Source organism: Aulonocara stuartgranti (genome assembly GCF_965226115.1).
Source record: "Aulonocara stuartgranti genome assembly, chromosome: 3".
In the NCBI taxonomy this organism is placed as follows: Eukaryota; Metazoa; Chordata; class Actinopteri; order Cichliformes; family Cichlidae; genus Aulonocara; species Aulonocara stuartgranti.
The window spans coordinates 20,133,973-20,156,392 of record NC_138941.1 but is presented as its reverse complement, the minus strand read 5'-3'; the positions used below and the strand labels follow the sequence as shown (position 1 = coordinate 20,156,392).

The 22,420-nt window shown below is 41.3% G+C and overlaps 3 protein-coding genes across 4 annotated transcripts in view; 2 read left to right on the top strand and 1 right to left on the bottom strand.

Annotated features, from left to right (window-relative positions):
* Positions 1–22,420, top strand: part of LOC309700493 (uncharacterized protein) — a 2,098,293-nt gene that overhangs the window by 231,110 nt on the left and 1,844,763 nt on the right. The window lies entirely within an intron of this gene.
* On the bottom strand, positions 764–3,545 carry LOC309701218 (mitogen-activated protein kinase kinase kinase kinase 2-like). 2 transcript variants are annotated; one of them, XM_082525315.1, is made up of 8 exons: positions 3,161–3,545; positions 2,958–3,081; positions 2,740–2,798; positions 2,552–2,655; positions 1,236–1,373; positions 1,076–1,147; positions 914–1,000; positions 764–831 (listed from the first exon to the last, which is right to left on the bottom strand). In XM_082525315.1, the coding sequence occupies exons 1-5, from the start codon at positions 3,186–3,188 to the stop codon at positions 1,323–1,325; spliced, it is 366 nt and encodes a 121-aa protein (XP_082381441.1). In that variant the 5' UTR covers positions 3,189–3,545; the 3' UTR covers positions 764–831; positions 914–1,000; positions 1,076–1,147; positions 1,236–1,322. The 2 variants fall into 2 exon arrangements, with proteins under 2 accessions (XP_082381441.1, XP_082381440.1); XM_082525314.1 differs by having other exon boundaries at positions 2,552–2,798.
* The window catches only part of LOC309700558 (protein NLRC3-like), a 191,047-nt gene continuing 179,862 nt past the window's right edge, over positions 11,236–22,420 (top strand). The window contains exons 1-6 of the mRNA XM_082524163.1: positions 11,236–11,589; positions 17,544–17,675; positions 17,788–17,937; positions 18,050–18,163; positions 21,628–21,706; positions 22,104–22,332. Of these exons, the coding sequence (XP_082380289.1) occupies positions 17,587–17,675; positions 17,788–17,937; positions 18,050–18,163; positions 21,628–21,706; positions 22,104–22,332 (661 nt within the window). The 5' untranslated portion in view covers positions 11,236–11,589; positions 17,544–17,586. The remainder of the gene's footprint in view (positions 11,590–17,543; positions 17,676–17,787; positions 17,938–18,049; positions 18,164–21,627; positions 21,707–22,103; positions 22,333–22,420) is intronic.

Below are 22,420 nucleotides of genomic sequence, written 5' to 3'. Positions count from 1 at the left end.
TAAACATCTCTCTGCATTCAATCATTAGTTGAGAATATTCTCTGGCTCTCTTCCCCAGATTGTCTTTGTCCCGTCTTCCTCCTCTCACCCCCCCAACCAATCGCAGCAGATGCCCGCCCCTCCCCCAGCCTGGTTCAGGTTTTCACCTGCTAAAAGGGAGTTTTTCACCTTTGTGCACCATAATTGCAGGGCCTTTACCTTACAATATACAGTGTCTTGAAGTGACTATTGTTGTGATTTGGTACTAGAATAAAGAAAATTAGCACTAAGGAAAGTAGTTTTCTGTACAAAGTGTCAGGTAGACGGTAGTTGGTAACTTTAATGGCTGTTTTTCTTTGGAGGGCTGCATGCAAACACATAGGCTGCATTTCCTAAATCCTTGGATCTGAGTAACCAACAGAACAAACACTCTAGTGTGACTCCTGCTTTAATGCTACCATTAATGCTAGCAGTATTCATGCTACTTCCACATGCTACTCTGAAAATCACTTCCAGGTCTATTAACAATAGTATCAAGAAAAATACTATCCTGATTACTTCTGATGTACTAGGATTACTAGTTTCTCACAGTGATTGATAGCTCTTGTCAGCATACAGTTAACATACCTGTTTGTTCCCAGAACTCTGAACACACGACTCTCAACTGTAATTTCTTGTGTTACCTGCACATAAAGTGAAAATTCACATGTGTAATGACTTAGAACTAATATGATAAGCACATGATATGAGCTCAGCCAACGTTGGATGAATTTACTAGTTCATCACCTCATCTGAAACTCCTCCCTTTGAGGCCATGCTTCCAGAACGCCAGCACACTATCCTGCAAGCAGACTGACAGAACAGGAGGTGTCACTCAGCTTTCAGGACACACATCAGCTCTCATTCACTTTGTTTGTCACATCATCATTTCTACCTAGTGTTTCAATGGGGAAGTCAAAGACTATTTCTGCAGCCAGCTGTCTGGATGGAAGTCCTTGCAGGTTCACGATCTTTACAGTTCCTGTCCAAACAGTACACAGATTGAGAATGAGCATGAAAGACATTTGAAGGATTCACAATATGCGAGGGGACTTACTTTCCAAGGTGATGAGAACAGTGTCTCGGTCCAGCTGGGTTACCTGCACGGCCCTGAGTGCTCCACTATCTCCTGATGCACGGAAAGAAGGAAGCTTGTTGCAACAAGTTGAAGCTTGAAGCTTCAGGAAGTCAGCAGAGACACGCAGAAACAGTCCTACCTGGCACTGGAACAGGAGCGCCGTTCAGCTCTATAATATCAAACCTGAGCTGTTGGCCGGTTGGTGGTTTATCATTACTACAGTCTCTCACTCCAACACACAGCTGAGAAGAGAATCTGGGAGTCTGATGGCGAGTTGCTGTGAAACAGTCACCAAGGAAAACAAAAAAAACTAAAAAAATTCTCATGATGGTTAAGTGATGCTTGTTAAACCTGAGCTGAACCTGTTCATACAACCGTCAAAAACAGCACAACAGAATTCTTGTATGATTATTAAATCTTGAGATTAAAGATAAACCGATGCCATCCACCCATCCATCCATCCATCCATCCACCCACCCATCCATCCATCCATCCATCCATCCATCCACCCGTCCATCCATCCAGCCGTCCATCCATTCATCCATCCATCCATCCATCCATCCACCCGTCCATCTGTTCGTCCAAACATCCACCCACCCATCCATCCATCCATCCATCCATCCATCCATCCATCCATCCATCCATCCATCCATCCGTCCATCCATCCATCCATCCACCCGTCCATCCATCCATCCACCCGTCCACCCATCCGTCCATCCATCCATCCACCCACCCATCCCTCCATCCATCCATCCGTCCATCCATCCATCCATCCATCCATCCATCCATCCAGCCGTCCATCCATCCATCCACCCGTCCATCCATCCATCCATCCATCCACCCGTCGATCCATCCTTCCATCCATCCATCCATCCATCCATCCATCCATCCATCCATCCATCCCCTAACTGCACGTCTTTGGACTGATGCCACTTTTCCATAATGTTGTGACACAGGCGTGTTTCTCCAAGCAGCACTGTGTTAGGACTGCAGACAGGCTTAACACAGAGCTCTGTTCTCACAGTACATACATTATCGTTATGAAATGTGCGAGACATTCACAAAAAAACTGTCAATTATCTGTGCTATGTGATCTAATGGTGCATGCTGGCGTTGAACTGTGTGCTGATAACACTGTTCCTGTAGCACAGAAAACACATGGTAACCATTCAGTTACACGAGCTTGGACCCAGAGAAGGTGCTGTTGGTGTTTTTGGATGGCGTTTATACAACGTTTCTTTTATTTAGTCTCTAAAATCTTGTTGGGCTTGAATAAAAAGTATGCATATGTTATTAAAAAAAATCAATTACATTCTTCAGCTTCAGATTTTGATATGCTGTCTGTCTACTTTTATGTAATCCAGGTGTAATGGCTGGTTTGCATTGTGGAAATAGGGTTAGAGTTAGAAAGGAAGACATTTATTCAGGTGGCAAGTTCGACATATCTGTACAAACCTTTAGATGCATGAACTTTTGAAGAGGCTCATACCACAAGAGTAAAACCAGGCCAGATGGGACAGCCCCGCACAGATATGTACTATCTGTGTATGGGTTTCTTGCTGAAACAGAGAGAGCAGGACTAAGTGTCTGCAGTTGTTCTCCGTGAACAAACAGACTGACCAGAGTAACTCGGCATTGCTTACCTACACTGCACCTCCTACAACCTTTAGTGTCAGGAATCTTTACAGATATGGCAAACTTTCTGTGGCCAACAGAGAATATCCAGGTCAGAACAAGCAGACAAAATTGGGTTTACAGTATCCTCCTTCCTCAAAATCAAGTGGTAGCATCATACATGACATTATTAACACTGCTGCACCTACAGCTCCTGTTTCCCTACATCTGTGATGGCGTGTCGTACCTGAGACTGATCCGCTCAGTGAGGCGGTTGGTGCTGAGCGACAGGCTGCTGTGTTTCTTGTGCAGATGTCCTTTCTGTTCAAACAGAGCTGGCAGGCTGTGCGAGTAAAGCTGGGCCGACTTGCCTGCAGGATGGAGCCTTTTTAGAGCAGCATATTATCGAGTGGACACAATGTTCTCCATTTGTGTCACGCTGTTTGTTACCTGATACGGACATCAGCACATTGTTCATAACATATAGCCATATACATCGCTGAGGGAGGAGCTGTGGGGAAAAGACAAGCAGTTCACTGAGACTTCAAACATCCAGCTTCAGTCATCAGACTGTTCCAGAAACATCATTTCCTGGTTTTCAGTGCTCCTCCTTTCATCAGGAGCTGCACTCCTTACTCAGGTTTTTCAGGGTGATGCGATTAATGACTTGCACTTTTTTGTTATTACTTGCATTTTTACACAATGCTCTTCTACTCTGACTGACACTTTCAACTACCAGCTTGACCGCGCATCACTCTTTTCTACCTCAAAACGACCAGTTACACATGTCTGCATGAATTCTGCACGCACGTTTGCACTACAAGCTGCACACAAACACGTGTGTGTTAGGTATTTTAGTACCACGGTTAGCATTTACAGAAGATTGTTTTATACAGAAAAGAGTTGCTCAATAAGGCCCATCTACTAGTTGTTTTTCTCTTTCTCTGTGACCCAAGAATTAATGTGTAGGACTCACAAGCTGGTACCCCAAGGTCGAAAACACCACAGAGATGAGACCACTTCCTTACTCCCATCCTCCCTTTTTCTTTATCTCCTGGAAAAGGCTCGTTAAAGGCTAGGTGGTTTGTTTCAGAATTCACTGATGAAAGAACTCTGTATTCTATGTCTAGGAGTGTATTTTGCTGGGATGATCATAAATTATAGCTGAACTGATAAACTACACAAGGGATACTTTGCTCAGAAGGCAGGAAGACGTTTCCTTATTTGGTCTGTACCGGTTTGAACTGGGAAAGCTGACACACGAACCTTTTTTTTCATCTATATAAACTGCTGTGTATCAAATAAACCTTTGAGTTGATTTGGGAAGGCAACCTGAAGCAGTCTGTGTTTCCTTGTTCTCCCAAGCTGCTCCCGGCGCTGTAACTAACCCAGCTGAACGGCATACCTGAGTGTTACTTTAAATAATTAGGAATCTTAGAAGGAAAGGACAAAACTCTGCTTATCGCTCACGCCACGGAGGAAACCCGGGACGGCAATTTCCTTCAGTGTGCACATCCATGATTTACTCCAAACCTAACTTAACCTTCGGCGCTTTTTAACTTTCAACCCCTTCAGTGGAAACATTGGGAGAAGTTTGCCAATGTGGTATTATAATATTATTTTATGCCACGTTAGACCCCTAATTGAAGATTGTGAATTATTATGTAGTTTTAGTTTGCATTATTCTCCTGAATTAGAAGAAGCTGATAACTATTGCATTTGTTAAACTGATTTGCATTACATTAGACTGCTGATTTATTGTGAATGAATGATATTGTTTCATGATGCATTATACTGCTGGAGAACATGCTGGAGAACATGCTGGAGTTTTCTGCCCCATCTCAGCAGGAGCAGATAAACAGGGAGCCAAGGTCGTAGCTTAGGCGCCGTGTGAGAGAAAGCATGTGAATGTTTAGGCTTTTATGATAAGGTGGAGGCACCAGAGGCTATAAGAGTTTGATCAATGCTCCACCATTTTGAGATCTGATGCTGTCTACGTACGGTGTCCATCTCCCACGCGTGTGATCATTAAAATCATCGTTTGACTCAACCCGGTCGGACCAGTGTTGTTATTGTGGTTTTTCCTCTTGTATCCATCCCCAATATTTGAATCCGTAACACCATCAAACTTGTCGTTGGAGGGGAGAGGGAGGGGAAACAGGAGGACAAAGGATGGCGGGAACAACTGAGCTGTAGTGCTTTTTTTTTTTCAACTGTGCAATATTTGCAATATTGTTTTATATTCGACCTTTTTTGTGGGGCAAATAATATTGACACCAGTCATTTTGTGTTTTTCTGAAATTATTCTGTTATTGTGTACAAAATATTAAAAAAATTCAGCTATATATGTTGATGCATGCTTTTATTACCAGTCGCATTGATTGCTGTAACGCCCTGCTCTCTGGTCTCCCCAAAAAGAATATATCACCCTTACAACTTTTACAAAACTGCAGCTCGTGTGCTGACGAAGACCAGAGGGTGGGCCCACAGTACACCGGTTTTAGAATCGCTGCATTGGCTCCCCGTGTATTTCAGGATCGATTTTAAAGTTCTTTTATTGGTTTTTAAATGTCTTAATGGTCTGCTTCTCTCAATGACTATCGCCCTGTAGCCCTCACCTCAGTAGTGATGAAGTGCTTTGAACGCCTGGTCAGAGACTTCATCATTTCTTCACTACCAGACACACTGGACCCACTACAGTTCGCTTACCGTCCAAATCGTTCCACAGACGATGCCATCTCTCATCTCCTCCACACATCACTCACTCACTTGGACACTAGAAGGGGGAATTATGTTAAAATGCTCTTCATAGACTACAGCTCTGCATTTAATACCATAATTCCCTCCACACTCACCACCAAGCTGGAGCATCTGGGACTCAGCTCATCTATGTGTCAGTGGATCTCCAACTTCCTAACTGGCAGACCACAGGCAGTAAGGATGGGCGGACATGTCTCAGCCTCCACCACTCTCAGCACTGGAGCCCCCCAGGGGTGTGTTCTGAGCCCCCTGCTGTACTCTCTGTACACATATGACTGCGTGGCCACTACCAGCTCCACCACCATCATCAAGTTTGCTGACGACACCGTCGTGGTGGGCCTGATCTCTGATAACAACGAGACGGCCTACCTGAAGGAGATTAGGAATCTGGAGAACTGGTGCCAGAGGAACAACCTCCTTCTAAACATCAGTAAGACAAAGGAGCTGATAGTGGACTTCAGCACTAAGCAGGAGAGGAACTACCAGACCCCTGTCATCAACGAGTGCCCAGTGGAGAGAGTGGACAGCTTCAAATACCTCGGAGTTCACATCACGCAGGACCTGTCATGGTCCTGTCACATCAACACCGTGGTGAAAAGGCCCGACAGCGTCTCTACCACCTCAGACGCTTGAGAGACTTCCAACTGCCCTCCAAGGTGCTCAGGAACTTTTACTCGTGCACCATAGAGAGCATCCTGGCGGGAAACATCTTAACCTGGTTCGGGAACAGCACCATGCAGGACAGACGAGCTCTACAGAGGGTTGTGCGGTCAGCTGAGCGCACCATCCGCTCCGAGCTCCCTGACCTGCACTCAATCTACAGCAGGCGGTGCTGGACCAAGGCCAGGAAGATCGTGAAGGACCTCAGCCATCCCAACAACAGACTGTTCTCTCTGCTGAGGTCAGGAAAGCGATTCCGCTCCCTGAAGACCAACACAGAGAGACTGAGGAGGAGCTTCTTCCCGCAGGCGATACGGTCTCTCAATCACACCACCACACAGTACTGACCCACACATATGGTTCTTACACACACACACTGGACTTTCTGGACATTGTTTTCACTTCATCACTTAAATCACTTTAAGCATATTTGCACTGCACAAGACATAATGTGGATTGCACAACACTGGTCACTATATTCTTCATTTCCAGTTAATACTTGTACAGCTGCTGTTATTGTGTATATATTTATTTATTTATATTTCTTCATACATTCTTATATAGTTCTATATTGTGTATTTTGTTGTACAGTTATTTTATTTTCAACTTTAATTTATATATTTTATCTTATTCTCCCAGTTAAATTTACCCTTCATTCTAATTTGTGTTGTACAGTTATTTCATTTTTAACCTTAATTTATATCTTATTCCCTCCTAGTTAAATTTACCCTTTTTAATTTTTCCTATTTATTTCCTATTTATTTCCTTTTTTTTTTTCTTTAGGTCACGAGCAGTTGTCCAAGCATTTTACTGCATATCGTACTGTGTATGACTGTGTACGACTGTATACGTGACAAATAAAATTTGAATTTGAATTTGATTTGGGCCGTCTTATCTCTCAGATCTGCTTTTACCATACGAACCCTCGCGGACCTTGAGGTCCTCTGGTACTGGCCTTTTGACTGTTCCCAAAGACAGCACACATACTCACGGAGAGGCAGCTTTTCAGTGGTATGGTCCTCGTCTGTGGAACAGCCTGCCGGAGGAGCTCAGGGCCGCAGAGAACGTACATGTTTTTAAGAACAGGCTCAAGACCACCTTTTTAATTTATCTTTCACCTAACGTTTATTTATTTTATGCTTATTTATTCTATCCTGTTATTCTATTTATTAATTTAGGTTTTACCTAATATTTATTGATTTTATTCTTACTCATTTTTTATCTTCTTACTATTTCTATTGTATCCCGTTCTTATTTACTTTATCTTTTTACCCTGTATATATCCTATTGTGACATATCTCCAGTGTTTCCTCGGAGGGGGCTCTCTGCACCGGGGCTGTGATCGACCGTGGCTGCTGGGGCTCTGGGGGTCCTCTCAGCCTGGCTGGGGGGGGGATATGGGTGCATTCATGATTGTTTATGTTAATGAGAGTGTGGGGGGTTAGTTGGAGGGCGGGGTGGGGTGCTTTTAACCATGTAAAGCACTTTGTGCTACTTTTTTTGTATGAAAAGTGCTTTATAAATAAAGATTGATTGATTGATTAATTTCCCAGCTTTGGTCATTATATACAGTATTTTGGAGACAGAGAGTTACAGACTCTCTCCCAGACCACGGACTCATAATACAAGTCAGAGCTTTATAAAAAAAAAAAGTTGTGTTTTCTAAATTGGAGTTCAAGTTATTTGTACTTCCAATAGTGTTAACATACTACACAGGTCATGAACAAGATTTCTTTTACATTTTCATTGTAAATGGGCTGAAGCAGTTCATTAAAAGTAGTCTAACATAAATGTAAACGCTGTAATTTGATTATTTTAATAAACCATGAAACTTGGATGGATTCGATGCCGGTGTGACCACAGTGCACACGTCTGCTGTCGCTCACAGTGGTCCAAGGAACCGCTCAGGGAGTTTGTGTGTTCGCTCAGACACCTGAAAAATTAGAGGGAACATTGGGCCTCTGACATTCAATACCCAGTTATTAAAATGTTAAGTGTAAATCATCCGCAGCCCACAATAGCAGCTGAATTTACTACGATTTCAGATCTTTTTACACGTCAATAAGAAACCACTGATGTGTAAAACAGGCTGACAACAGGCTGACAACAGAATGACGTAAACCACACTGCTGCAACTGTGCAGCTCTCAAGTTTTATCTATTGTTTCTCTGTGTGGCCAGCAGGGGGAGGTGTTTTTTGTTTTTTTTTTAATATTAATGAAAACATTTTTCATGAAAGTTGCAAATTTGTTATCTGTTTTTATGACATTTTTCACTGTGGATTACAACAACATCAACATTAGAAAATGAAATACATTTATAGTAGGTGATCATTAATCACTATTATTGGCACTATTAAAGGGCCCCAAAAATCAAACTTTGCTTAAGGCACCACGGAGGGCCAACCCTTTTTACACTTCAACGATTGTACACAAAATACAATCATCCATCCTTCTATCTATTTATTTTTGTCCACTTATATAATTCAGCATCACAGGGAAGCTGGATCCCAGTTGTTTTTCACAGAGGGCCAAGCAGTGGAGGGAGCTGCCGACCTCCCAGCAATACATGTAAAAGCTTTATTTTATGCTGACTCTGGTCATCTTTATCTATCATAAAAATTTGCTTCACGATCTGAAACACGTAAGTGTGGCAAATATGCAAATAGCTAAGAAATCAGGATGGGGTAAATCGTTTCTCACTGCACTTCTGTTAGGCGACTGAATAAAAACACAAAGTCAGCAGTCTGGCTATGAATGTCTTTAATGTTTCCAAGATCAGAATCACATCAGGGTGTACAACCTCACCCCTGGCGCCGTTGCCCACCTCTCAATTTTAAATACACGTAGACATTGAGGGCTACCAGGAGGGGCTATGCGCTTACCTGCTGCTGAGTAATTGCATATGAGAGCATGAGGGTGGGAATGGATGTTTGTATCTGTGTGTGCCTGTTTGTCTGTGTCCATATGTCAGGTCGGGTATCAGACGCCACCTCTCTGGGGACATCTCAGGCCCTCCAAGGTATGGAGGCCTATCTCCCCCCACCACTCCCCCTGCCAGTGGCAGACGCCTTCAGACATCGGTGCATTGGTGGTTCTTTGTGTCTGGGGATGGGCGTCCAGGTACTGCTTGTCGGGGCCTGGAGCCTGGGGCTCGCTCGGGCTCCTTCAGGGTGCGGTGCCTTTGGCCTCTCAGCCTGGGGCTCGGTCACTCTGGCACAGCTGGCTGCCGGCGGAGCTCACGGGCACGTCACGTTTAAATCATGCTTTTTATCCGTTTTTGTTTTTTAATGTTCTGTAAAGAACTTGGGATCACCTTGTTGTTGAATTGTGCGATATAAATAAACTTGCCTTGCATTTTGGCTGCTACCTCAAAGCACACTGTGCGCTGTCGATCTTACGTGCTGCACAATAATATTCAATATTTACAGTTATATTCACATAGATCATCGCGGTGATGTTGTTTATTATATTGCTCTCTTTTGTTTGCTTGTTTTCTCTTTTTTCTTTCTCAACAGGTGATCCAGGTGATTGATAGATGGATTTTTTGTCTGTTTGTTTTGTTGGCTTGGACAACTTCCTACCAGACCCGTGGAAGTGGAAGCTTCAGTGAAGAAAGATTCCTGCTCCCAGCTGTTCATTGGCTCGGCATTTTAAACCCCTAAAGGGTCACCTGGCCTGTAAATAAACAAGGCCAATAAAAAAAATCACAAGAATAATACAAAACTTTCAGCCAGTTTATCTTAATACATTAACTTATTCTTGTGTACACAGTAATTCATAAATAAATAATGTATATTATCAATAAAGATTGATCTAAACAGTTTAACTGCTATGTGCAGATAAAGGTTGCATAGCTTTAAAACATTTGCTATCCAGCAAATATCAGTCAAACTCAACACAAAGGTAACATAACAATCGTTCAAATTGTTTGGACCGGTGATCCAAATCAACTGGCGTTGGTCAAACAGATGTGTGGTAGACTTACTTTGAAGGAGCTGCTACCGACAAACCAGCAAATAAACACCAAATATTTCATCTGTGACATTTGTGAGGTTTCCTCAAACACACTCCGTCAGTCTTGTTGCTGTTGAACGACAAACTATTTAAAAATGTCGCGGGTTTACCTGGTCATATTCTCATTCACGGGGCGCTCGCCAAAACAAAAGCAAACCATTAACACCACGCCGATGCTGTTCACAGGACAGCAAGAGTAACGATCAGGAGCATCTGGTCTTCGTTATCGTTCCCCTCGTACGTGTTATTACTGCGATTTCAGCGTTTTCGCTTCACAACTAAAGTGTGCAGTTTACTTTGTGTGCACTCAAATGGAGTCAAGTCAATTAGCGCCACCTGTGGTCAAGTGCCATAGCCTACAGCCAGATGAACTTGTGACACACATCTGAGCCACGTTTGAATTCCTGTTTCATGCACAATACATTTGTAACTTTTAATTTTTTCTGTTTTTGTGTCTTGCAAATAAACCTTTAAACTGATTTGAAATGATGTTATGTATTTATTTTTGGCCCTTATCTACGGTGGCCCTGAGAGGCCAAACGGACTGCAACTTAAGAAAACACCAGCAATAAAAAAAAAAACGCTGCAAAAGCACAAAAAACACAACTGAAATAGGAAAAAAGAAAACACAAATACAAAAAACGAAAACACAAATAGGAAAAAAGAAAACGGAAGTGTTTCTGGGGAGACAATAGTAATTAGTAATAAACAGAGCCAGTGTGACTAAGTGGAGCTTGTGAGAGTGAGTGGATTGAAGAAAGTGAGGGACTCAGATGTGTCAGTTGGTTTGTCTTTGTTTGTGAGTGTGGAGGAGAGATTGGGTTGGTTTTAAAGCGAAGTTAAGAATATTTTGAATTTCAATTCAATTTTATTTATATAGCACCAAATCACAACAACAGTCGCCTCAAGGCGCTTTATATTGTACAGTTTAATTTCCAAAACTTGCATATGATCTTCAGTTTGCAGCTGGACTATCACATAGCAGCTGGAGCAGTCTCACATGGAGGCCAGTCCACTGCTGCCACCTGTGGCCAAGTGCCATAGCCTACTACTAGATGAACTTGTGACACACATCTGCAGTAGAGGCTGAGTGGCTGCTCTCACACCTGGAGCATCCAAATCGACCCACAAACACGCTGAAAGATGCAATGCCATCAATGTGGATTGTCAAGACTGAGAGACCTCTTCCCTCTGACCCCTCCCCAAACCCTCAAACCCTCCTACCCACCTCGACATACAAACTCTGTGTGGCTTCACGTGTTCTGTTGATGTTTACATGATCGAAATAACTTGAACACAAACACAAACAAACAAAGAGGAAGACCGCACCGGAAGGAAACAACTACAAGTCCCAGCATCCTCTGTGTTTAGGGAGCAGCAGTGAAAGTGAAAGTATTGAGCCTCCGTTCAGAGCAGCAGGAGGAGGAAGGTGGAGCTGAGGCAGGTGAGTGTTAACATGAATATGTTTCTTCTTATGACATAAAATAATTCCACGCTGTTCGTGTCTGTGGGTGAAATGTGAGGCCGGTCGGCTCCTCTGAGCGCTGGTTTCCTGTAAGTAGAGAGGAAGTGAGTTTAGCTGAGCCTCCGTTTAGTGTGAGAGAGCAGGAGGAGAGTGAGAGCTGTGCTGAGGCAGGGTGAGTGTTAACACTGCTTCAAATGATCCGTCGGTTTGAAAAGTAAAAACAATTTAAAAAAAGGTGAAGCTGATGCAGGGTGAGTGTTAACGCCAGGACTTTAGAGGGAAGAAGAGTCACAGCTCAGCATGTTGTTGACGGGTTGTTGTTCAGTCGGGGGAAGACATCTGAATCATTGCAGGGGGAATGGCTTTCACAACTTTAATGAATTTACTCTGAGTACATGATATGCCATAATTATCTATGAGTTTGTTATATGTTAACACATTTCCGTCATTGTCTAAAAGGTGTAAAACCGTCCAAATGCCATGATCCATCCAATCCTTATAAAAGATGGATTTTCTTTTATCGTATACATCTGTTGTTCCAAATCGAATTTGTATGTGGAGAAAAAATATGCTTGTGTATCATTTTCCAGTACTGGAGAACCTGTTTGTGAAAATTGGATAATTTAATTTGGAAATTTCAAAGTCGCACTTTATAAGAAATTCAATGCCACCCAGCTTCTCCAAAATTACTTTGGGAAAATAAAACCAAATACTGTTTGAATTATTTATGAAAGATTGCAACCATTTGAGTTTGATGGAACCATCATTGCTTCAAAATCAATCGCATTCAAACCTCCTTCTTCAAATGACTTCACTATATCATTCTTCCTAACATAATGTTGCTTGTTTCTCCAAATGTAATTGAAATTAATTTGATTTATATTATTGATTAGACTATTGGAAACATATAAACATTGTGATGGATAAATCAATCCAGAGATACCTTCTGTTTTAGTAAGCAAGACACGTCCAAAGATGGAGAGGTGTCTTTGTAGCCTGTAATCTTTTTGATTTCTGGGTAATTTGCTCAAAATGTAGATTTTCTCTATTATTTGTGTTCTTTGACATTATAATACCAAAATATTTAATGTCAGTTTTAACAGCTATGTTAAGAGAGCTACTAGGTCACAATCACGAATAGTTAATAATTCTCATTTTCTAATATTCAGGTACAAACCAGAAGCCTTTGAGAAAAGTGAAATTTCATTCATGTTCTATAAAAACTGACGATTCCTCGTCTAACATTAAAGCGTTTAGATGTTCCAAAAGGTAAAGAAACAGAACTATTGAGTCAGAGTATAATAAAGAAATTAAATCTATGAAGTTTTGTTTACCAAAACCAAAATAGGGTAGAGCTTTTAAAATAAAAGGATGTTCGACCGTATCAAATGCCTTATAAAAGTCTAAAAAAAGAATCACACCATCATCTTCAATTAAGTGATTAGAATCCAGTAGATCTACAACCAATCTAATATTATTGGTCGTAGATTATCGATTAGTCTTTTATCTTTACCAGGTTTGGGAATAAGGGAGATAAGACCCTGTTTCATTGTCGTTGCTAACATTTCATTACTAATGATTTCAGTAATAGTTTTGAAGAAAAATTCTTTTATTTCTTTCCAGAAGAATTTATAAAAGATTGCAGTCAAGCCATCCTGACCAGGAGCTTTGTCATTTTCAGTTTGTTTAAGGCTTGATCTCAGTCATCCAGTGATATATCAGAATCACAAATTTCTCTGAATACAGAATCGATTTTTGGAGTATAAGGTTCAATCTGATCACAAAAAGTTAATGAATCAGCAATTAAATATTTTGAGGAGAATAAATTTGAGTAAAATTTATGTTTTTCTTCCGCTACAGTCTTATGATTTGTGCATTCCTCCCCATTTATGATTAATGTATTAATAGATTTCTTTTCTTGCCTCCGTTTCTCCAAATTGTAGAAATATGAAGCACTTTTTCAGCTTCTTCTATCCATTTTGCACGAGCTCTAATGTAAGCTCCATGAGCCTTTTTCTTGTATAGATCATCTAATTGAGTAAAGACAACAGGGATTTCTTATCAGCCTCTGACATAAAATGTCTATTACAATAGTTATTTATATCGTAAAGTAATTTACTTTCAAATTCCTTCTGTTGTCTACTTTTCATTTTACTAAACGTAATTGAAAATTCTCTAACTTTAAATGAAAAAATTCCCATCTATGTATGTAATTGCCAATTGTTACGTTGTTGTAAATGTTATGGAGGAGCTCTTTAACTATCTTAACATACCCGTCATCAATTAATAGATCTGCATTAAATTTCCAGTAATCTTTTTTAAACTGCGTTTTATTTTCAGGGTTAAGTTTAAAAGTAATAATACTGTGATCTGTCAACGGGGCTGCTGAGATGGAAACATGTGAAACATCTATAGAGTAAAGTCGACCCAACCACAGTATGGAATACCAGGAGTGCCATAATGAATTAATTAAATGCACCATTGAATAATAAATTAAATGTGACAATAATTAATTAAAATTTGAAATAATTAATTAAAATGGGAAATAAATAATTAAATAAACATTTTTTGACACATTTAATTAATTCATTAATTATTTCACGTTTTAATTAATTATTGCCACATTTAAATAATTATTTAATGGTGTATTTAATTAATTCATTTTGGCACAGTTGACTCCTTCAGGTCTCACCATAAATTTATTTTATGTGTCAACCTCACCCATCAAACCCAGGGGGCGAGGTTAATGCTGATCGAGTCAGAACCATTGCTTTGGCCTGGTGGCCATTGTTTTTAGAAGGCGTTACTGCACACCAACAACTGCCATGTGGAAACTAACAGAACTGAACTTTGAAAAACCCTGTTTGTGTTTGTGTGTGGGATGGACTCAAGCGCAGACAAGGCAGCTAGAATACAGTTCCGTTTTTTACTATACAACACCAGGTGCAAATATATACAAGTGAGATGGCAGGGGGAATCCAGGGCACAGGGAAATCCGGGAAAGGAGCTCTTCACACACGAGGGACTTCATAAAAAACACAGCACACCAAGGGTTCCAGGGAAACGGAATTCCTGTTTACAGACAACAAGTGATTAATCCAAAGGGTCAGCGATACGAAAAGGCAACAAGAGACTAGTACTCCGGAGCTTACTACCGAGGTTACTCAATAGTCCAGCGACGAGATGTTTCCAGCCTCTGCCTTAAGTAGTGGATGAGTTTAGGCGATGAGCCACAGATGTGTGATTAACTTCAGGTGCAAGGGCCAGGGGCGGGAGCCCGCAATGAGCTCCGCCCTGGCGAGACACAGCTAGCGTGAGAGAGGTAGATGTAAACAAGAAACATATGTAGCCAACCTGAGTCAGCCGGGCAGACACGGGGACCATGACAGTTTGTGTCTCACCAAATACCGTTTTAATATTTTTTAGCCGAGAATGTAGCGGTTTAATCTTCAGATGTCTGGTCGGTTTGTCAAGATACAGCTTTTTTGCAAAAGTGCTTCGATGATTTCGGAGATGTCTGCCCAGCCCAGTCTCACGGCAAAGCGTGGGACAGACCCGCTCGCCTCGCAAGCAATCGAGCTGCTATTACCACCGACAAAGCGCAGGCCGGTACACAGCTGTAATAACCCCCGCTGCACACTGACTTCATTTACAGAGGTTATATTTATCGTGTTTTTATTTCCTGATGTTCGTATGTGTCATACGTGTTCCAGTCACCAATTCTGAATTATAACTAACATTAAAAACACGTTTAAGGAGGAGAGAGAGCAAAAAGATTCGATTAACATCTGATGTTTGGGTTTTTGTTCAATAATCAGCGTGACCTGATAAACACATAAAAGAAATAACGTTGGTGTTTCCGTCATGTAGTAACTGTTAGGTTTAACTGTACAAAGGTGGTTCGACACTATGAAACACACACAGACTTCATGATGTTCGCCTCATTTTTTTATTGTGAATATTAATCATGAGGGTAAACGGCCCTGTACACCACGGAGCGAGGTCAGCATGTCCACCATATCTTCAGCTCTCTGAGTTAACCCATCAAACTAATCTAACGCTCATCTACGAATAATTCACGGGTCATATCAATATAATTTTACAGAAAATCATCCTTATTACTGCCAACTATTCCAGATACCATCAAATGTTAAAGGAAAATATCAGGATGAGTGTCTGTGAGCTGAGAAGGACGTGAAGCGAGCAGTTTATCCCAGAGCTGAAGCTGCTCTGTGTGCAGAGATGAGCTCAGATTCGTGCTGTGATTGATCAACAGTCACAGAAATGTAGACTTGTAGTTATTACTGCAGTATGGTCACAGCAGATACTGATAAACATGTATTATGAGGATGGATGATCAAGTTTCTCACTCTCTCCTTTAAATCTCAGTTTTTTCTTCTTCACAGTTTATCTGTTAATTTATTAATGAATAACACTGAAAGAGTTTCTGTTATATTTCCCCTTGAACATCAGCTTATTAGGGCGGCATTAGGAAATAGCCCCCCTCCAAAGAATGAATAAATGAATGATGATAATAATAAAATGATTAAAAAGCAGAGCTCAGAGTGGTAGAATGGTCAAACATGGATCCACGGGTGGTTCAACTGCATTTGGTGACGTGACTAAAGCAAATCTTTCAAATAATCCCACCATCAACGGGATGTTGTCTCCTTTACTACGGTTACTTTACTTGGTCACCGTGTGAATTTCTTTGAAATGAACCAAATTCTTTTATTTGTTGGTTGTTGCATATTTAACCTCTACAGTCAGGAAAGGAGGAGATGAGGCCTCAACAATGTTGGGTTGTAGCTGTGGTTCAGGTTAGAGTGAGTGTCCATGGAATAAATGTAAGTCAGTGAACTGGAAACATGACTGTGTTCAAACTTTGTTTCCTTTTTATAATGAGTCTAATCAAAGGTGCACAGAAGTATCTCCACTGTGACTTTTCTGTGTCACCATCAGAGCTTCTGCACAGTGTTTCTGGGGCAGATAACATTGCAGCATTATGGAGACATTATGGAGACAAAAAGAAAAGCGTCTGGACTTCTTTAAGTTAAACTTAAAGAAATCCAGACGCTTTTCTTGGACTGTTGGTTTCAGTGTTGAGTCTCATTCACACACTCCCTCAGACTCTCCACACACACTGATTTGCTGACATAAACACACTCCTGTGTGCTTCACACACACACTGAGGACCATCTACAGACTGTGAGCTCCGTCTTCTTTGTCTTTGGAGCCGAACTCTGACAAAGTTAGGAACAAAACTTTCTCCAGCGTGTGAACTTTCCTCCTAGACTCAGTCTGAGCAGTCAGACCACATATTTCTAAAGCAGCACATGAAGGTGTGGCTCACACACACACAGGTGAAGGAAACAGCTGCAGTATTAAAAACTGCTTCACTGTCTACAAATATATGAACTGAATGTTTCTTTCAGGCTGTAAAAACCTTATTTATCCTCCATTACAGTCCTGCATTCAGAGCATTACTTCTGTTATATTAGTACATGTATTTTATTCTGATGAACACATGAAACTCTGAGCTGGATTGAATCCATTGAATCAGAGTCCAGGACTCAGACTAAACACACTGAATGTGTCCTGAGCTCGGCCGCTGTTCCACAGTAACTGCTGTCAGAGTCACTGTTACTGAGTTAGCTTAGCTAGCAGAGCAGCTAGCAGTTAGAGTATGAACTCTGTAAGCAGTCAGCTCGGTCCTGGACATGGTTACTGACATAAAGCTGCTCTCTGCAGCCATGTTTGACCTGCTGCTTTGTAGGACTACAGTAATGGAGGATTTGGAGGCTGAACTGGGCTCTGTGACACTTTTTGTAGTGAACTGATGAAAGCTGCGTCTCAGATGGATGTTAGTCCAACACATCAGACACGACCTCTGCAGCTCTCAGTTGATGTGCACATGAATGTTTCCTCTGCAGGTGAAGGTAGAAAGTGTGTGTGAGCTGATGTGAACTGAGCAGCATGGATCAGTGTGAGGACAGAGAGGAGGGAGTCCCTCCCTCTAAAAGCACTCTGTGTGGGGAACATGAGAGCCAGACCAAAGCTCAGAGGTGAGATGACCATCTCTAACTGTCCATGACTCTTCTCCATGTCACAGCTCAGCACTCACATCACTGCTCCATCATTATTCACACTCATACCTCTGTGTGTGTTGTTTTAAAGCCCAGAGCTGTGGGGCGTACCAGGCTCAGCTGGACATAACCCTGAAACTAATCCAGAGCCTGGACCTGAACCCAGCTGTGTTTCCTTAAAGAGCAACATGTCGAAGGATGTTGTTGTAAACTTTAACAAAAGACTGTTATGTGACAAAGAGTAAGTACATTATTTTTATGAGTTTCACATTGTTCATCATGTCTTTAATTTAATATTTCCAGTTTTTCCTTCCTGTCTCATGAAGCTGTGACATTTATTCTTTTTCTTTTAGGATCAATAAGAGGCCAGAATCTCCTGGACCTGAACCCAGCTGTGTTTCCTTAAAGAGCAACGACTCGAAGGATGCTTTTATAAACTTTAAAGGCTGTTCTTCTGCTGCTGAGAGGTAATGTGTGTCTAGATGTTGTTCCTGACTCTGTATTTTTGAATAAATCCTCATGTTTAATATCAGCTCAGCTCTTTTTCACACATTTCTATGTTGGTATGTGAAGCGGTGTGTGTTGGAGTGTTTCCACAAACACAGCAGTCAGAGTGGAAAGAGTGGATGTTGTAGGAGGTGTTTGTGTAGTGAAGAGGCTGAGTGTCTGTAGGACTCCAGCTGCTCCAGCAGGTGTCTCCTTTGTGCTTTGCTTCAAACACAGTGTAGGGAGGAGCTTCCACTCAGGTGTTTCAGGTGTTGCTGGATGGAGGAGGACAAATAGTTTTTCCCTTCAGTGACACTTCAGCAGCTCAATGTTCTGGGAGATGTTTGTCTTTATGAAGGTTTATGGATTCTTGTTCTTACTTTGGTTAAACTGAGCAACACATTTTCCATCTAACATTTAAAGTAAATTTCCAGGTGAATAAAAGATCTGCAGCTGCAGCCTCTGTGATGTTTCACAGTCTGAAAGTAACAAATTCAACCAGAGTTCAAACAAAGGCTTAATATACGTGTGTGTTTGATATAATGCCAACAAGTACAAATAGGTGTTCTTACAGGTCTTAATCACAGAGGTCTGATAAGTCTGGTGACTTTCACACTCAGCAGTTTTGCTGCCTTTTATTTTATATTGGCCTTTTTAAAGCCCTTCAAAGTCTCCCACATTCATACAGAGCTTTTAACACCAAACTCCTTTACAGTCCTTCTCCTCTCACACACGATCACATGACTGATTTGTCTGCAGCAGCTGTGTTACTGCTAGTATTTTATTATGTGTGTAATCTCCTCATATTGTTCCTGTGGTTTAGTTTGACTTCCTTCTGCAAACTCAGCTGCTCTGTTGCTGATACACGTCTCCATGAATATGATTGATCAGATGCTGCCATGTTTCATGTGAGCGCTCAGCTGAAACCCTGGGTTGACTTATCGAGTTAATAACAAGCTTCACGTGACTGTGAATGCTAAAGTGAATCCAGATAAAGGAAAGAGACCCTGCTAATGTTGGACTCACTTCTTAGTGTAGATCCCAGGAGGAAGTTCAACATAGCCATTCTTTGTGCTAGCTCGACCAAACCTGAGACCACAGTGCAGGATAATGATCATCATCTGTCTCTGTCAAGGACATTTAAAATCCACAAATAACAAACATAATTATATTTGATCATTAAAAATGATGATTAAACAAAGTGTCAAACATACTTAAGTAGAAGGACTGATGTTTGTGTTAAAATACCCTCTTAAAGCTGAAATACTGATTCAACTTCTTTACTCAAGTAAAGGTAAAAGAGTCCAGGCTCTGAAATGTACTCACAGTATTAAAGTAAAAACGCCATCTTTGAAGGAAATTTCTGCCAGTTTTTGTGCAAAGTTACCTGAATTTCTACCTCCAACATTAATATGAGAAAATTATCTGAACTTTTATTCTAATGAATTTAATCAGCTTGAACATTTTGTAGCACAAAAGTAGAAAAAACCCAAAGGGAATCAAAAATAGCCCCGTTTGCTGTTGCCTGCATTGTAGATGGGCGGCTTTGCCTCAACACCTAAACAGGAAAATGAGTTTAGTCAAGTATTAAAGTGGGATTGAAGAGGTGAGGAAACCAGAGATCAGGTGTTGTGGTGCAGCATTAAGATAAGATGGGGTCTGATTATTTAAGACCTTGTATGTGAGGAGCAGCCAATGAAGGGAAGCCAAAACAGGAGAAATCTGCTCTCTTTCTAGTCCCTGTCAGGACTCTTGCTGCAGCATTTTGGACTAACTGAAGGCTTTTCAGGGAGTTTTTAGGACATCCTGATAATAATGAATTACAGTCGTCCAGTCTGGAAGTAATAAATGCATGAACTAGTTTTTCAGCGTCACTCTTTTTAGCATTTTTTAACAACAAGCTTCTATCTATTAGGGCTCTTGTCTCGCCGACTGCTGCCTCAGATCCGAGTCTTTCTCCTGTGTGCTCAGCTGTCTTAGAGCAGTTTGATCCTGTTTCCCTTAATGACTTGACTGCGGTAGTTCGTAACCTAAGATCATCACACTGCCCCTCTGATTGTCTCCCCCCAACTACTCTTTCAAGGATTGTCAGGTTGGAGATTGGCCTATAATTAGCTAAGACAGCTGGGTCTAGGGATGCTTTTTAAGTAAAGGTTTAACTACAGCCAGCTAGGGATGGGTACCGTTTAGATTTGAAAACCTGCTAAATCAGAATCAGTTGCTGATGATGGCTTTTTTCTTTTCCATCAATCACGTATAATCTTAACTCAAAGTGAACATAGACTTGATTGAAGTAACTCAGATCAGCCAATTCAAAATGCTAATTCAATCAACTTTGAGTTCATGGCTAGACTCAGTTTGTTGGCCCTGCACCTTAAAACTATTCCCTGTTTGTCTCTCGTGTTTTTTGGATATTGTTTTCACATCTTATGTCACGGCTAGCGGGGCGAGCCATGTTGAATTTAATAAAGGACCCAAGATGCCGACACTGCTGTGAAGTGAGTGAGCTTTATTGAAACGGTGAAGTGCAGTGGAGATGGCCTGTGCAGAAGCTAAGATAACCTCTACTGAAAAAACTACAAAACTAACCTGAAACCTTAAACGGAGACACGGGGAGACAACACAGACGAACCAGCAACAAGCAGGAGAAAACAAAGGGCTCATATACACAAAAGAGCCATCAGGGAATGAGAAAAGGGAGACACAGCAGGATTCATTGGACATAACCAGACAAGGGGAAGCAAAAGTAGACACACTAACGTAGGACATGGCACTGTCAAAATAAAACAGGAAGTGAACACAGAGACACAATACTAACACAGTACAGAGGGAACACAGAAACCAAAACCTCAGAACTAGAAAATCTTAATCAGAATGAAATTGTAACAAAAGACAATAACAATCAAAACAAAACCACTGAGTCCACAGACTCGGGACATACATCGGCTCAAACTGTGGTCATCAATATTTTGTACTTGTAAATCAGACTGTGGAGTTGTGAACTGAGTTTTGTAACATTGTAAAACAAAATATCTGGAAAGTTCATGTTTTTGCGTTCATTGATTTGTGTGTGTAAAAATGTAAAAATGTAATAAATGTAAGAAACATTAGAACTACTTTTGCTGACACAAAGTTTGGCGAGTTGTCACTTTAAACCAGTCACTGATATAAAGAGAGCACCTTGTTCCAGGGCATCTGAGCATGGAGGGAAAGCTTTATGCAGGAGATGGTAAGAGCTGTTGGGACTAAAGAAACTGAGCAGAAAACTACAGACATCTGGAAACTGAGTTGTTAATTCTCAGTGGGATCAGCAGGACTAGCAAAGCTCCACCATGACAGTCATCTGATTGACTGAACCCATCCAAACATCACTTCATGGACCTTTAGCTTGTGTCTGTGTGTGGACAGACATAACATGAGCTAATTATACATTACTCCTCCACAGAGTGGACCAGCAGAGAGCAGAGGTTTCCACTGGTCAGTCTGCACAGCAACATCAAACACACCTGGACTCTGTGGTTATGGTTTGTAGTACTACGTTTACATTTGTTCTTTTCAGTCACCTCTATGCTGCACTTTGTGGACCAGAGGATTGTCAGTGTGTCCAACATAAGTCAGAGTTTGGGCTCCATGATTTCAGTCAGATTGGGGTGACTGTAGCTCAGGAGGTGAGCAGGTCAGCTACTAGTTAGGTTTGTGAATCAAACCCTGGCTGGCAAATGTACTGGGTAACGTACTAAACCCAAGCTGCCCTCTGATGCATCCATCAGAGTGTGAAAGAAAGTATTTAAGCATAGAACAATGTGCTTGGTTGAATGAGGCATGTTGTATAAAATGCTTTGTGTGCACAGAGTATCAAAGAGAGCTATATAAGAACCAGTCCATTTACCACTGGGTAATTCATATAGTTTTCTTTTCCAGCGGCTGGAGGACAACATCACCATGTTTGTGAAGAACGAGCTGAAGAAGATCCAGAAGCTTCTGAGTCCAGATCACCCAGAAACTTTAAAGAGCCAGATGGAGGATGAGGAGATGTTTGAAGGTGAGGATGAAGATGAAAGAAAGAGCTGCAGAGAAGCATTTCTGAAGATCACACTCCACTTCTTGAGGAGACTTAAGCAGCATGAGATGGCTGACCATCTGCAGAGCAGTAAGAGAATTTCTCTAAAGACTGAATATTGATCTTTCCTAATAGCTCAAGAAATGGACCAATAGACATTCATCCTTTCAGGGTACTG

Excerpts from the sequence above, each read along its gene's own strand:
- LOC309701218 (XM_082525314.1), bottom strand. The coding sequence starts at position 3,188 with ATGAACAATGTGCTGATGTCCGTATCAG. Across the intron at positions 3,082-3,160 it reads TGTGCTGATGTCCGTATCAG|GCAAGTCGGCCCAGCTTTAC; the intron begins GTAACAAACAGC and ends TCCATCCTGCAG. Across the intron at positions 1,374-2,551 it reads AAAAGTTCATGCATCTAAAG|CAACTCGCCATCAGACTCCC; the intron begins GTTTGTACAGAT and ends ACTGTTTCACAG.